Genomic DNA, 16589 nt, shown 5'->3' with positions numbered 1-16589 from the left:
GGTCCATTAGGCACCACTTTAGGCTCATTTAGATACACTTGACCCATTACGCACCACCTTAGGCCCACTTAAGCACCTTAGACCTATTTAGACCCACTAAGCCCACTTAGGCACCTTAGGCCTATTAGGCACCACTTTAGGCCTATTTAGATATACTTTGCCCATTAGGCACCACCCTAGGCCCACTTAAGTACTTAGGCCCATTTAGACACACTAGGCCCATTAGGCACCATCCTTGGCCCATTTAGGCACACTTGGCCCATTAGGCACCACCCTAGGCCCACTTAAGCACCTTAGGCTCATTTAGACACACTTGGCCCATTAGGCACCGTCCTAGACCCATTTAGGCACACTTGGCCCATTAGGCACCACCCTAGGCCCACTTAGGTACCCTAGGCCCATTTAGATCATTTTTGTATGGATGCATGGTTGGCATGACTTGGATGGTTGCATAGCTTGTATGGCTTGCATGTGCTTGATTTTGTTTTTGTTTTTTTATCTTTATCTATTTATTAGTTTTATTCATTTATTTACTTATTTTTAGAAAATTGCATGAGCTTAATAATCATATTCATTTTGTTTTTATTTATTTATTTATTAATTTATTTTGATAGAGAGTTGCTTGAGTTGATAATTCATTTTAATTATGCATGTGATTTTATTTTTTAATTTCATTTAAAATTACATATTTTGGATTTTTAATTCTTAGTTGCATGTTTCTTTTTTTATTATTCTAACCCTTAGTTTTCTTTTATTTGTATTTTAATTTTCCTATTACTTTATTATTATTATTATTTGTTTTGCATGGATCCCACGTGCTCCATAAAAGAAAGACACCATTAGAAAGGAAAGATGGAGGCAGTCGATAATTGGAGAGAGAGTAAGAGAGAAAAGGAAAGACACCATTAAGAGGAAAGATGGAGACAACTGGTGGATTGGAGAGAGAGGAAGAGAGAAAAGGAAAGACAAAGGAAAAAAAGGAATAATTGAGGGGATTGAGGGTGATTGGAAGAGGAGAAGGAAACCTTTTCTGCTTTTTTTTCCATCACTGTGGCAGTAGAAGAGCTAACGAACTGATGGAAAGAAGATTAAGAAAAAAGAAAAAGAAAAATGAAGAAAGACGCATGATTGAAGGGGTTTTCAGAAGGATTATTTTTGGGAGTTAAGTTGTGATTTTAAAGGGAAGGAATCAGTCTGTGTAAAAAAATAAAAAAAATAAAAAAAATAAATACATTTGGGAGCTGCTGTTTGAGGAGGATTAGTCCAGGTTTAAGAGTGGATTCAGGCTACTGTTTTGGAACCCACATACGCGACTACTTGTTGATATTCAGCGGCTATTCACCCCGCAATTGGGAAGATGAGTACATACCTACCTTGTTGAATCTGGAGGAGCAGATCAACAACCATATCATTCTGGGAGTGGGAGCAGGTGCAGCCACACCATTTAGACCAGAGGAAAGTTTGGGATTCGGATGGTGAGAAAGGTGCAGCCGCACCATTGAGAAAAAAAAAAGTGCAGCTGCACCCTTGAAGGAAATTTTCCAGCACGTGGAGAAGGCTAGGAAAGCTTGGTTTTACTGGAGAAGAGCTTTTACAAAGTAGGCATCCAGAAAAGAAACAAATTGGTAGCAGTTATACGAAGAGGCAAGAGGAGGATATCGAGCATTCGGGAGGTGAGAGGAAGGACGAGCTGAACACCAAAACTGGAAGATGAAGGTCAGTCCGTTTTTCTTCGAAACTCAATCCAAGTTTTGAAAAATCAGTCCTAGTTATTGGAAGAAGATTTCCGACCTATGGAGAGGAGATATTGCAACACGTTCTCTGAAATGTGGTTTGGTCCATGACAGCATGCGTCTTGAAGCCGTGATCTAAGCAAGCCCCGAAGGTCTTTGGAAGTTTGCATATTTGCACAGCCAGCTGGATTTGGCTAGTCGAATCAGTCACACAGCTGCCACTTTGGGAAGCCTACTACCCATACACATATCCGGTGGGGTGAGCTATTCTCCTCTTATATTTTTAATCAATCAATACAATATATTAAAGGTTCTTTATGAATTTATTGTTACACCTTTGTAAGTCATTTTCAATTTGAGATATATTTATCTATATGCTATCTATTTATCCATTTATTAGCAAGATTTATGTTATAGGTTAGAGACATAGTTTTAAAATTTGTCTTAGATAGTTTTTTAATTTAATTTTTGGTTTGAGTGAAATTTTAGTTCGTTAAAGTAGTTAATATTAAGTGTTAAATATCTGATTTTAGGATTGCCATAATTGGTGTTAAAAATATTTTTAAATTTAGATTTCATTTTAGTAATGTAAATTTATTTAAAAAAATTGATTTCATGAGTTCATATTTCGTTTTAGTCATACTTATTTATTCATGTGTTATCTATTTATCTATTTGTTAATGAGATTGATTTTATAGTTTAGTTTTAAAATTTGTTTTGGATAGTTTTTCAATTTAATTTTAGGTTTAAGTAAAATTTTAGTTTGTTAAAATAATTTACCTCATGTGTTAAATATTTGATTTTTCCATTTGCCTTAATTAGTGTTTAATTCACTTTGAGCATAGATTTCATTTTAATAATGTAAATTTATTTAGGAAGTTGATTCCATGAATTCATATTTTGTTTTTAGTTTGCTTTCATTTAATTTGATTCATTTGAATTATTTTAGGTATTTTTTTTTTATAATTTTAAGTTATTAATAAATTCAATTCTATATTAGCAGGTGCTGTGTTTAGTTTATTCTGATTTAGCTTCACTCATCTATTCAGTTTAGGTATTTTCTATAATGTTAGCTCACTAATAAAATAATTCTATGATTCAGAATTCATGTTTGCCATGATTTAATTTGGTCCCTTTTAATCAGTCTAGATACGTTTGTGTGTTTAATTGATCACGCGCTAATTCTTGATTATTACTCTTAATTGATATGTTTCTTGAATATTAGTCATTAATTTAATTGATTTAAGCTTGAATAGTTTATTGTTTTGGTAGTTTCTGGTAAAATTTACTTTTCTGAGGTCATCGGAAAATAGTGAAGATTGGTCTCCATTCTCACCACTTCAGTTTGCTCGGTTGTAAAAAAAATCCGTTTTGTGATTTTGTTTTTCTTTTGTTTTGCTTGGTAGTTTGTTTCTCGTGTTTTGTTGTTTTCAGATTAATTTCTTTCATTTTAAAATAAAATACTTTTCTCAAGATGTTCCTCATAAAAATCCATTTAGAGTCCTTAGAATCAAAATCTCATTTTCTTAAGTAATATGCAACCATGTTTTGGTTGGTTTGCATCTTCTTCAGTTTTCAATAAAAATTATGGTTTTGAGTGGAATACGAATTCAAGCTTGTGGTCCCAAACAAATGGGATAATTCTAGGCCAGATTCGTGTATATCAATTGGGGAATTGGTGAAACCCCTACATAAGAAAATCTTTTCAAAATTTATTTTTGTTGCCACCTTTGTTACTTGTTGTAATCATATTTATATTTATTTTTCAGGAATTGTATACAAGATGTGTGTGATAATTGATGTTTCCGTATACTTTAATCATTTTTTCTATGCTAATTAGATAACAAGCATGTTAGGATTTCTTTGTTTTATAATTTATTATCTAACCCCTCATGTCTTAAGGAAAGACGTTACGAGTTATCTATGCTATCCAAGTATGCCCCCTAACACCTGCCTTCTAAATTCTGTGAATATACTTGTCATTGTGAACTATGTCTATGTTTGATAGTGCTTGGGTGCCTTGACATTAGTTTCATTGTTCAATTATTTCTGACAAAGCACATGCTGGATGATATATTATTTGAACTAACTTTGGTGTCTTGTGATAGCGCATAAGAAGCAGTCCAGGTACGCACCCTAAATCTTCTTTATGATTGTAATTGGTTTTCTTGTTAGGCATGCTATTTTTGAAATCACCTTGCCTACTTAGGTATCTAGCTATAATTAACCAATTAATTGCCACATCTCATTCAACTTAGTTAGTAGAGACCTTTATAGGGCTTAGAGGGATGCTACCTTTTAGAGGTATCTTCCCAATAGATAACCTGATCCCCGAACCTAGACTCGGGTTTTTCAAAAACATGTTTTTTCCAAAACTATGGAGTTATTTTTTAGGGTTTTATTTCTTGTTTTATTTTTCCTTTAAAATAAAATAAAATAAGTGGCGACTTCGACTTTTCGAAAACTTAATTTTTCACTAATAAAGCGAGTCTCGCCGACTGAGTGGAGGCGCATGTGAGAAATACTGGTCCACATAGACATACATGCATCTTTGGTGATGGAAGTACAAAAAAATTTATTTCATGCATGAACCGTAAATGTAGAGATAACTTCTCCAACTTTTTAGGTGAGATTATAACTATAGAGGTTCTTGTTCATTTTACAACACATAATTAAATCTACCGGATAAAGATGAATAACATAAATAAAATGAAGATAGTGAAATTAATGATCATCTAATATAATATTTGTTGAGATGTTTATTTGGTATTACTAATAAAAAAAGTATGTTAAAGGCATTATTATACAAATATTATTTGATCTAGTTAAAATTAAAATGAACTTTCAAAAACACAAAAAGAAAATGAAGATATTAAGAATATTTTTAAATGGTAAATGATTTGTTCAATTAGAGGTTGGATTTTATATTAAAACAAAAAAGAGTAAAATTTTTATTTTGATCATTACACTTGTTCATTGTAATTCAATCATTTACTTTATTAATTACTTAAATATTGTTGGAGTTGGGTGGGTGCCCAAGTCGAAGTGACCCAACCCAACCTAACCAAATAAAAGATCAAAGATGGAGCAATTTTTGGGAGTTGGAACTACTAGAAATTGCCCAAAAAATCACCCCAATAAACTTTTCTATGGAACAGAAAGACTGAAAGAACTCAGAAAGAAAAGTTATCTAAAAAAGAAGGTGAAATACTTTATGCTATGGAGTAGAGTGATTTTCAATTTTAGTGTGGTTTCATTCATGACTTGGGATAAAGAATTAAACGGTGAAACAACTATTTTTTTGGATCTTGGGTGATTCGTCCCCATTGCAGTCATGCCATTTGATTCTGGCTCAGAGGGTGTTATCAACAAAATTTATAAAACCTAAATCACCTCACACTAGGGTAGCATAGCTAACATAGTATAGGCTTTAGGATCGTATACAAGGATGGGTTTTCATCGTATAGTTGACATTAGTGAAGGAAATAAAATGGTGCTTTTCCTTATAAAAATTAACTTTTAAAGAAAATGGAATTTTGGTTGCAAAGAGTGATTTTTAGTTAAGCAAAAATGATAATCGAAGTTAACTACAAAGAAAAGGTCTCTTGGAGCTTTAGGTCACTAGGATCGGGTTCCTTAGACAAATGAGAAGATTCCGGATCTTCTCCTCGCGTTGGGGACAGTAACATAAAGGATGGTTATCTCACGAACCGGTTTTATATTTAGCAATTAAGATTTGATCCAAAGGGTTCATGAAAAATAATAGTTGCTTCCCATTAATGGCTTTAAACACTAAAGATTCTCACCTTGAACCACCTTCCAATGGCTCATAAATGATAACTATTAGACATCTATGGATCTAGTAATAAGCATCCATAGAATCCGAAAAGTTTACCAAGTATTGGCCATTCAAAGTGCTTTTAAGGGATTTAAAGCTAAACCTTAAAATAAAAACCATTAATGGTTAACAACTACTTTCATTTAAAGCAAGGAAAACTCTCATCTTTGCATTTGAGTTCTTCACCTAGCTTCCATCACTCCAATAAACGTAAAACCTAGCCACTCATCCCCAGAGAAATCATCCTCAGAGGTTGTTTGCCTAGAAATAAAAGTGAAAACAAAATGAGAAGGAAAGGCAGAGCAAAAGCTCTGTCTATTTTCTTACTACGGGGAATTTACAAGTGTTTTATGAAAAACAACATATATCTCTCCCTCTGTCTCTCTCCCTATATATCTACTACCTAAAAGATATATAAAAAGATATAAAAGAAAATATTTAGGTTGGTTACGAGGAGAAACTAGGAAATTACACAAAATATCTGAAGATAAAAATCTAACGGAGTCGGTGCACAGGAAGATTTCGCATACCTTGCGAAATTTGGCATGGTGTGCGAAATCCTTTGGCTGCCTCAAGTGGTTTCGCACAGCCATGTGAAAATGCTGGTTATTGGATTTCTTCCTCTGATTTTCTTCCTTGCATCCCTGATTGGCTTGGCAAAGGGCAATGAAGTGCTCCAAAGCTTGGATTCTTCATGTATTTGAGCTTTAACTTGCATTTCCATGGATTTCACCAAATTCTCCTTCATTTTTGGCTTGTTTCAATGATTGAATAGCTACCAAAAACACCAAAACTTGCCAAAAACTTATTAGTAACCCTTGCTAGGTTACTTAATGTGCCAATTGAGTTAAAATGTATTAATTAGTACTCAAAAGTATTTAAAACAATTAGTTTCAAGGTATAAAAGAGTACTTTTTGAGTAGTAATCATTGGGTAATCCAAACTTTATATCATTTTGAGTTCTCCGCATTATTAAATACTAAAAGATAAAATAGAAAGGAAAAAGAAACAATAGAAATGCCTTTAGAGAAGTTTGGTTTGAAGAGTTAGAAAGAAGAAACTTTTTTAATTTGATTCATTATGAAATTTAAGGTAAGTTTTGATTATTTTTAAAATTCTTTTCTCTTTCTTTAACCACGAGATTAATAGGAAGAAGAATTGAGGAAATGAGGAAAGTGGTTGTGGCAAAGAAATAATAAACTAATAATAAGATTTGGGTTGTGGGTAGGAGATAAGTAAAAATAGTAGTAAATTAATAAATAATTATTCTACTTACCATAAAAAAAGAATATTAACATTAATAATTAAACAAAACCCATTAATGTAATTATGCGAAGCGAAAATGATAATAATAATATGGTTAATAAAAAATTTAATTAAAAATATAGATTTGTAGAAGAGGGTTTGGAATTAAAATAAGTTTTACAAAAAATTTAGGAAGCCATTAATTTAGATAATTAGTCTTTAATAATTATTTTTTATTTATATTTATCTTAGGAGTAGACTAAATCTTTTGGGATTTTGAATGATATCTTCAAGGTAGGGGTTAATGGTATAGTAAGCCATTTTGTAATTCCTTATTTGTTTTCATCTATTTTTAAACTATCAAAATGTTTAAATTCCCTAAAGTGGATCAAATAATATTTTGCTAAAAATGTTATGATTTGTTTCTTAGTTTATAAAATAAATTGGGAATATCATATGATTTGTTTATTGTTATATTGGTTTTAAAACTCTAGTTATTAGTGGACCTAGTCAACAAGGGAGAAGTTGTTGACCTTCATTACCTTTGGTGAGGATAGTAATATAATGTAAGTCTAACTAATAAGGGTGTTATTAGTCTAAACTCTAGGTTTGAAATATCGGAAAACATCGATATATAAATTTTACGGATATATAAAAAATATCAGAATATCGATTGATATTTTGACAACAATTTCAATGAGGTGAAAATTATTTATTCAAAATTCATAGAAATATTTTGAAAAACTCCAAAAAAAATGATAAAAATAAGTAAAAATATACATGTTAAAGTTATTTTATAAGCGTAATTAAAATTAGTATGGTTAAGGAGAAAAATATCCGTAAGCAAGGTTATATCGGTCTTAATATATAATTTATTATTTATCTTATCAAATTAATTTTAATTTATAAAGTATTAGAACTTCATTATCAATTTTTTTATATATATTTTAGTATTTTTTGAATAAATTTATATTTTTAATATTTTAAAATAAAGGCATGCAAAATTAAAAGGATAAATATAAAAAATTTAAAAGTGAAGTGATAGTTATTTTTAAAAAAAAAATAGAATTAATGAGATAAATAATAATACATTTAAAATTAAAATTATAATCTATTTAATTTAAATGTGTTTAATAATGTAAAATAAATGATGATGCATATATGATTTTTTAATATTTATATTTTTTATATTTAATTATCATATAAATGATTAAAAAGACTTGTTAAAAAAAATTATAATGTTGGTTTTTATATTTTTATTAATCAATTAAATAAAATTTAAAATAAAATAATTAGAATTTTTTTTAAAAATAGTGAACTTTAAGATATTTAAATTAAACATATATTTATAAATAACAACTTAGCCAAGTGGTAGCCAAGGTTCAATTCAAGCCTCTTGGCCTAGTTCGAATCTTTTTTGAAGAAAGCGAATTTAATTATTGAATTAAATGAACTTCTAGTGTATAATATTTTAAAGAAAGTGAATTTATGTGAATTTAATTATTGAATTAAATGAACTCCTACTTGTCATTTTTTTTTTATATATAAAGATGTGATATGCCCTAGGATTTAGCTTTATAGTATACTTGATCCTCCTTATTGAACTATTTTTCCTAATTGAGTTTTAAGTTCACTCTTCTCTATTATTTCACTTTTTAGATATAAGTGATGTTAATGAGGGAAAATCAAGATAAGAAGGGTGTTTCTTTTGAAATTTGCTTTGCAATTAATTATTTAGGAGTTTTAAATTAAGATTGAATTTAGTATTGATTTCTAAAACTCTTCAAAGTGTTGGGGATGATCTTTGAATTTATTATTTAGATATTTTTAATTAGTTTTGGATTAGAAATTTATATATATATATATATGTATGTATGTATGTATGTATGTATGTATGTATGTATATGTATTGATGCTCTAATTATTGTTATGAATCAATTTGAGAAAGTTGTCAACTAATTACTTGTTGGATTTGTTAGTTAAGGTTATTCATGTGGTGGACTCTTGGGTTTGACAAGTGAAAAAAAAAAGTTTAAATTAACTTGATCAATTTTTTACACGTCTTCAAATTTATTCATCATTTTTTTTCTATTTATAAATAAGTTAAAAATATATAAGTCTTTCCATAATTTATTTATTTAATCAAGATATACATACCATTCGAAGAAATAAACTTGAGCTTGCATTTGTTTTGAAAAATATTTGTTTTAAATCTATAATTATTTATTATTATTATTATTAAATTTCTTTTTGTTGAGAAAAAAAATAGTACAAGGGGTTGTTCGTATCCTATTTTCAACTTTTTACAAAATATATTTTTGTGTTTTTTTATGGAAAAATCTGAAATACCAAATTAGCTTATCATCTTGTCTTTTACAATCTCAATTCTCAGGTTTAAAAAATATTGGGAAACAACTTTGTCCCATTCAGACGAAAACAATGATCATGACTCATTGTATTAAGTAACAATACGAAAACAACTTTGCCACCAACCACCAAAGTCATGGGTTCTGCACTATTAATTATCTTAAGTAACACGAAAACAAGTAAAATTAATAACAAGGGTTGGTTAAATAATGTTTATAAAAATAATTTTTAAATAATTCTTGAAAGTAGTTGTCAATAAAAAAACAGTATTCATGACTAATCTTGATAAGGGTACTCATACGGGAGGTCAAAGTTTTAATTAATTAACATTTGTTGGACTTGTGAAAGAATATTTTAAATTTATTCTAAGATAACGTGTAGGTAACTTGTAAGAAATATCATAATTAATTATTTTGAAGTGGTCCTGCTCATGTAAGAAATATCATAAGAACATTGAAAACCAACACGCATTCAAATCACTTCCTCTTATATTGACACGTGGAGAGGAAGTATTGTATCCCGAGAGAATTACCATGCCTATATAATGAATCATATATGAAAGAAATATATCAAAAGTAGTAAGAGAATTGAAGGAGTTGTGTTTAGGACAAGAGAAGAGGCTTTTATTCCAAGGAAAATGTGGCTGATCATGAAGGTTTTCCTCTTGCAAATTTTAGCGTTTCTAGTTTTTGGTGGTGGCATCCATTGCCAAGCTTCGACCCGTCGGCTTACTTTTGTGGTAAATACGATATATGATTCTGGCCTAAACGCCACCTTCTAATCATGATATTTAGGGAGTAGTATGACTCTCATTTTCTACCGTATGACCTCTTACCCTAGTGTCATTGAGTTGTTCATGCATGTTATGGGTGTCGTTGAGTCGTTCATGCATGTTATGGGTGTCGTTGAGTCGTTCATGCATGCCATCAATTTCTAATTGGTTATACACTTACATGAATGGATCAGTGAAACTATTCATACATGTAATATTTCTTTTGGGATGAGGTTGCATGGTTAACTTTTAATTGGTTGTAGGTGAGGGAAGCTTCATATACAAGGCTTTGTAGTGCCAAGAACATCTTAACAGTAAATGGACAATTTCCGGGACCAACTATATATGCTATGAAAGGAGAGACGATCATTGTCGATGTTTATAACAGGGGAAAAGAAAACGTCACCATTCACTGGTAGGTCCTGTGTGTATCTTAGAGAAAGACATGGCTTACATTCTTTTATTTCTAAGAGGGGGCTGCAATATATTGCTTTAAAAATAAAGTCAAATTTAAAACAATACTTTAGGGTTATTTGCTTCAGTTCCATTGAAATACAGTTGATGCTTGTTGCATGCTATCTTTTGTTACTTTGAAAATTAGTACTAGCTTTAACGTGTAGTTATGGTTTTGCAGGCATGGGGTGACCATGCCTAGATATCCATGGACAGATGGTCCCGAGTATATCACACAATGCCCAATTCAGCCAGGGTCAAAGTTTACCCAGAAGATCATCCTTTCCACTGAGGAAGGCACTCTATGGTGGCATGCTCACAGTGACTGGACCCGAGCCACTGTTCATGGAGCTATAATCATCTATCCCAAGAATGGAACCAAGTATCCTTTTCACAAACCTAACGCAGAAGTCCCCATCATATTAGGTATAAGTGTTGTTACTTTTAAAGGTTAATTTACATATTATGAATTAACCAGCCAAGCAAAATCTAAAATTATTGAAGTTGTTGAAATGCAGGAGAGTGGTGGAAGAGGGATGTGAATGAGGTTCGAGATCAAGGGCTTGCAACCGGAGGTGACCCCAACTCCTCTGATGCTTTATTGATAAATGGACAACCTGGTGATCTATATCCATGCTCAAAATCAGGTACAAAGTTTAACTTCCCATTTTAAAATTGTACACGATTTCATTTTCTTATATGTTAACCATACTACTTTTTCTTATTAACATCAACATATTTAAAGGTTAATGCTAAGAAAGAGGAATATAGATATGAGGATGGTAGAGCCATGATTTAACACATCAAAAAAGGCTAGTCCAAATATAATTTTGAACTATGGAGCCAAATTTACACCCTTAATCAATCAATCACTTCATAATTGGTGGATTCTCATGGAAACTTTTTCTTTTTCTTTTGGCTAGTCATAAGTATACAACTTTCCCTTTCTAATTGCAGGCACATTCAAGCTAACGGTGGATCATGGAAAGACCTATCTACTTCGCATAATCAATGCTGCCTTGCACGAGGCTCTCTTCTTCGCCATAGCCAAGCATAAAATGACAGTGGTTGGAACAGATGGTAGCTACACAAAACCATTGACACGAGATTATATCACAATATTTCCTGGCCAAACCTATGATGTCTTACTAGAAGCTAACCAACGCCTGGATCACTATTACATGGCGGCTATAACTTATTCTGTTGCCCCGAAATATCAAGACTTTTATGATAACACAACCACCACAGCTATTGTACAGTATAGGGGATACTACACTCCATCTTCACCTCCCTCCTTGCCTCATCTTCCTGCATACAATGACACAGATGCATCGGTTCAGGTCATGGCCGGCCTCCGAAGCTTAGCAAATGCGGAACATCCTTGCAATGTCCCATTGAGCACGAGCACTAAGCTATTTTATACTCTTTCTATGAACTCGTACCCATGCGTCAATGATTCATGTGCAGGACCAAATGGGACGCGGTTCTCCTCAAGTATAAACAACATAAGCTTCCATACCCCTACAGTTGACATACTGGAAGCTTACTATTATAACATCAGTGGTGTATATGGAAATAACTTTCCTAGCTTTCCACCACTAGTGTTTGATTTTACATATGATTATCTTCCATTAATCTATCAGTTGCCGAGCAGCGGAACAGAAGTAAGGGTGCTCGAGTATAACTCCACAGTGGAGATTGTTCTTCAAGGGACAGCCGTGCTTGCAGAGACACACCACCCTATGCATCTCCATGGATACAGTTTCTATGTTGTTGGATGGGGATTTCGGAATTTCGATGAAAATAGGGACCCTTTGCACTATAATCTGGTGGATCCTCCTCTTCAGAATACCATCTCTGTTCCTTCGAAAGGTTGGGTTGCAATCAGATTCAAGGCATCCAATCCTGGTATGTTGCAAGCACTCATGTCCTCTATTAAAGAAAAAAACCCTTGAAACTGCCAACCTGCATACCAATGAAATAATTTTTCTTAATATTACAATTAAGTTAGGTGTAATGTCGGTATATTTTCTCTGTTGCAGGAGTGTGGTTCTTCCACTGCCATGTAGAACGCCATGTGACTTGGGGCATGGAAACTGCGTTCATAGTGAAAAATGGTAAACACCTAGAAGCTCAAATGCTGCCTCCTCCATCCGACATGCCACCATGTTGAAGCTGCAAAGAAATAACATGCCAAAGATTTCACTGAATATTTGTATTATTTAGCTTTCGTGATTTATTTTCTATTTGACTAAGTTGGTATTCCTCTTCAATTACGATAAAAAGAATAATGTAAAGTTGTAGAATATTGTGTTTGGGATTATTAATGTCAATTTCTTGGATTGTTAAAAGTCTATGAAGATAATGGAATTTGACTAATCTTTGAGATATGCTATGGTGGAATTTTCCATGGAAGTCTTTGATTATAAAAAGAGAATTTGACGTGTCCACAATAGATATATATTTGATTTGAGAATATTTGGTCATTCCCATTTCATTCAACATGATATCATGTTGTATTAGAAAAGTTTGGTATCAAATATCATGGATAGTTGACATTTTTTAATTATCCATATTTTATTTCAATTCCGTGGAAGGATAGGTATCATATTAATAGTAAAAAAAATTATAAATGATATAGTTTAGACTAATTGATTTATTATAATATTTTAAAATTAGACTATGATCTAAATGGATACTTATGAAAAAGATCATCAAATGGTTTGTTTAATTTTTACTTTTACATCTGAAAATATTTTGCAAATAAGATAATTTTTATGAAGTCTTATATAGTTGAGATAAAATCAGTTCTTTTTTATTTACTTATTTTAAATTAAAATAAATGTTTTTTCCTAAAGTTAAAATAATTGGCATATAATTTATATTTTTATAAAATATTACAATATCTACACCAAGATAAAGGAAAAGGACAAAAGAAAAAAAATGTTGTCCATTTCCATTGCATGGGAACAAATTGAGTCTAACCCCATACCAAAAGAACTGTAAATCTGTTTTTTTAGTTATTTGATTACTTTTCAACTCTTACTTTTTATTTTTTATTTTTTTATTTTTTTATTAAAGTAAACCCTTTCCTGCTTCCTTAAATTCAAATAACCAGTAAAAACTAATCACTGGCTTTTGTAAATTAAAACGTACTCTCCAAGATCATGAGTGGTGTGCTAAAAAAGATTAAATGATTAAACTTTCATTTTATTCCAGCTGACATTCCAATGCTATTAAATTAAGAAATAAATTAATAAATTATTCATTGACCATTGTCTCATTTTCTTCGATCCTCAGCGGTTGTGTTTGGAGTTGACGAAGCAGTGCATGACAATGTCAGAAGCGAAGAAAGGTGGAGACAGGCCAAAATTTCACGCTACTTATATCTAATGGATAGAGTTAAAGGAATAAATTTGGGCATAACCTAATTATTCTATATAAACACTCAAAAATAATTGTAAAGAATTAAATCCCAAAAAATAAGTAACAATAAATGAAATTTCATGAATTAAAAATAAATTAATTGCGATTGAAATGTTTTTTATTTGTAATATTTTTATCCATAAAAAAATATTTTGACATTATAAATGATTTTTTAAAGAATCACTTAGTATTTAAATCTAAATTAAAAAAAGTTCAAAAATTATTTTTAAGTGATTTTTTGGATTTTTAAAAATGATTTTCAAATATATTTAAATTTTATTTGGATTGACTTTTAAGAGTTAAAAAAAATTAAGTTGAATAAAAGTTATTATACCTATTTAATTATTATTTTTTAAAAAAACTTATAACTTTTAAAAAAGGTTTCATATAGAAGTCATAAAAATGTTATTTCTTATAAGAATTCTATAATTCTATTTTTGTTTACACAATAAGTTCTTTCATGTTTAATAAAACTTTTACAACATCTTAAAAATTATTACTTTAATTTCGATTTTAATTTTCAGTTAAAGCAAAAAATATGAAGCTATCCCGAATTTGACCTTACCATTCACCTAATTAAATTTTATAAGAGAATGTTTTTTTAATATTTAGAAGGGCTTTTATTTATTTATTTTTAAATCATTCCCAAATGAAATTTATAAGAAAGAAGGAAAAAATTTGATCCCATATTAGAAAGAAATACAATTTTTAAGCGTGGATTGAAGTGATTATAGAACTTTGTTACATATTTAAAATTTGGATCTCCTAATTTCTTACAACTCCATATCTACTTAATCCATTAATGTATGCAATATTTCTTTCAAACTTTTTTCTACTAAATAAACTATAAATTCATGGATAAAAGATTTTTCTATTTAACTCCAACCAAATCACCTTGTTTCATTTCTTTATTGTTAGATTTTTCATTTTAAATATTTTTTTTTCTTTTGAAAACTATTTGTTCCATTGTGCTTTGAATTTTTTATGATCAAAGATTTAAAAACTTACAACATCGTTGATTTAGTAATTGTATTATATTTTAATTCTAAGAAATACAATTGTGAACCCACATTTTTTATGTGTATCCCTACTTGATGGCGAGGCTTATTTTTATTGTAAAAAACTGATTTTTTTTAAAAAGGTGGAGTTTTCACTTATTTTTGTTTATTTTAAAAAGAAAACAAAATAAGAAATAAAGCCCTAGTGTAACTCCATTTTTAAAGAAAAGACGTGTCGACAAAAACTGAGTTTTAATTCAGAGGTCAGATTACCTATTTGGAAGGTACCATAGTAACACCCTTTTAAGCCTTAAAAATGTTTTTACTAAGCACATAAAAATGGAATTATTACAATTAATTAATCAATCATGGATACTAAAAAAAAAAAAAAATACAAGGACATGGAATAATGCAAAAGCAAATTATAAGGATATGCAAAAATGATTCATAAGAAATGCACAAAATAATTTATTAGAAAGATTTTATTATTTCAAATATCATAATACAATTTCCAAAAATTTTCAAAGAATTCATTTATATTAACAACAATTTCAAATTAGCGATTTGAATGTATTTATTCACAATGCTTCAATTTATTACAAAAGATTTTATTTGACTTACAAGAAATGATTTTTGTTTACCTTATTAAGAAGGGGTGAATTTTACTAATTTATTTAAAAAAGTGTTTTGATTCAATCTTTATTTATTTTTAAAAAAATTACAAACTTAAAGAAAGATATTTACAAGTTTATAAGGTTCAACCCAATTTTATTAAAAATATATATGTTTTTATTTTACCTAGAAAAAGATTCTTTATTACTAATTTATTTAGAAAAAAAATTCACAAATTTATTCCCAAGGATTCCATTATTAAGAAATAATTTTTGGATTTCATCTAGAAAGAGATTAGTTTACTAATTTATTAAAAAAAAAAAAGGTCTTTCAGTTTGATTTAAAGGTTTACTTATCCTATTCTTATTAAAAAAAATTCTTTAAGACCTTTATTTATAAAAATTATTTTTAATCCCATTCTTATCAAGGAAAGAGAATTTTATTCAAAAATAAAATTTTGGACGATTTTATTAAAATTAACTTTTTGGACAATTTTATTTAAAAATCAATTTTTTTTAGAAAATTTTTTAAACAAATAAATTTCTAGACCATTTAATTTTTTGAATTTTTATTAAAAAAAAAATCGATTCCTAAAAAAAAAATTCCAAACTTTCTATTAAAAAAAGCTTTATTTTATTAAAAAGAATATTTTTTGAATTGTTATTGCATTAAAACAAGATTATTGAATTGTTTTATTTTTATTTTATTTTATTTGAAAAAAATATTTGTGAACCTTTTATTTATTTATATTATTTTAAAATTATGAATTGTTTCTTTTATTAAAATAAAATTTTTGGACTATTTTATCTAAAAAGGATGTCTAAAAACTTATTTTTGGGTCCATTTTTCTTATTTAATGAAAATGTCTTATTCCACCTATTTTATTTTTTTAAAAGAAGATTTTTGGATAACTTAATTTATTAAAGTCTAAAAGAAGATCAACATCTAATATGAAAATTCCAAGCAAAATTATCTAAAGTCCAAACAAGCAAACTCAACAATCAAGAACAATTACTTTAGGAATAAAAAATAAAATGACTAAAGAAATAAGAAAATGAAAAAGGGCATCTTACCCATTTCTTGAATGCAATGTGGAATAAGGGATAAGGGGAAAGAATGAGATAATAATAATAAATAAATAAATA

At 29.5% G+C, this 16589-nt stretch overlaps 1 protein-coding gene across 1 annotated transcript; it reads left to right on the top strand.

Annotated features, from left to right (window-relative positions):
- The first annotated feature begins 9770 nt into the window (after positions 1-9770).
- LOC117906984 (laccase-14-like) lies at positions 9771-12762 on the top strand. The gene is made up of 6 exons (XM_034820283.1): positions 9771-9922; positions 10219-10370; positions 10590-10834; positions 10927-11055; positions 11366-12316; positions 12451-12762. Exons 1-6 carry the CDS (start codon positions 9821-9823, stop codon positions 12579-12581), a joined length of 1710 nt encoding a protein of 569 aa, XP_034676174.1. The 5' UTR covers positions 9771-9820; the 3' UTR covers positions 12582-12762.
- Positions 12763-16589: the final 3827 nt, after the last annotated feature.

This window comes from Vitis riparia, chromosome 18, assembly GCF_004353265.1.
Source record: "Vitis riparia cultivar Riparia Gloire de Montpellier isolate 1030 chromosome 18, EGFV_Vit.rip_1.0, whole genome shotgun sequence".
NCBI classification, from domain to species: domain Eukaryota; kingdom Viridiplantae; phylum Streptophyta; class Magnoliopsida; order Vitales; family Vitaceae; genus Vitis; species Vitis riparia.
The sequence above is the reverse complement of the archived record's forward strand: the minus strand, read 5'-3'. Positions and strand labels throughout refer to the sequence as shown.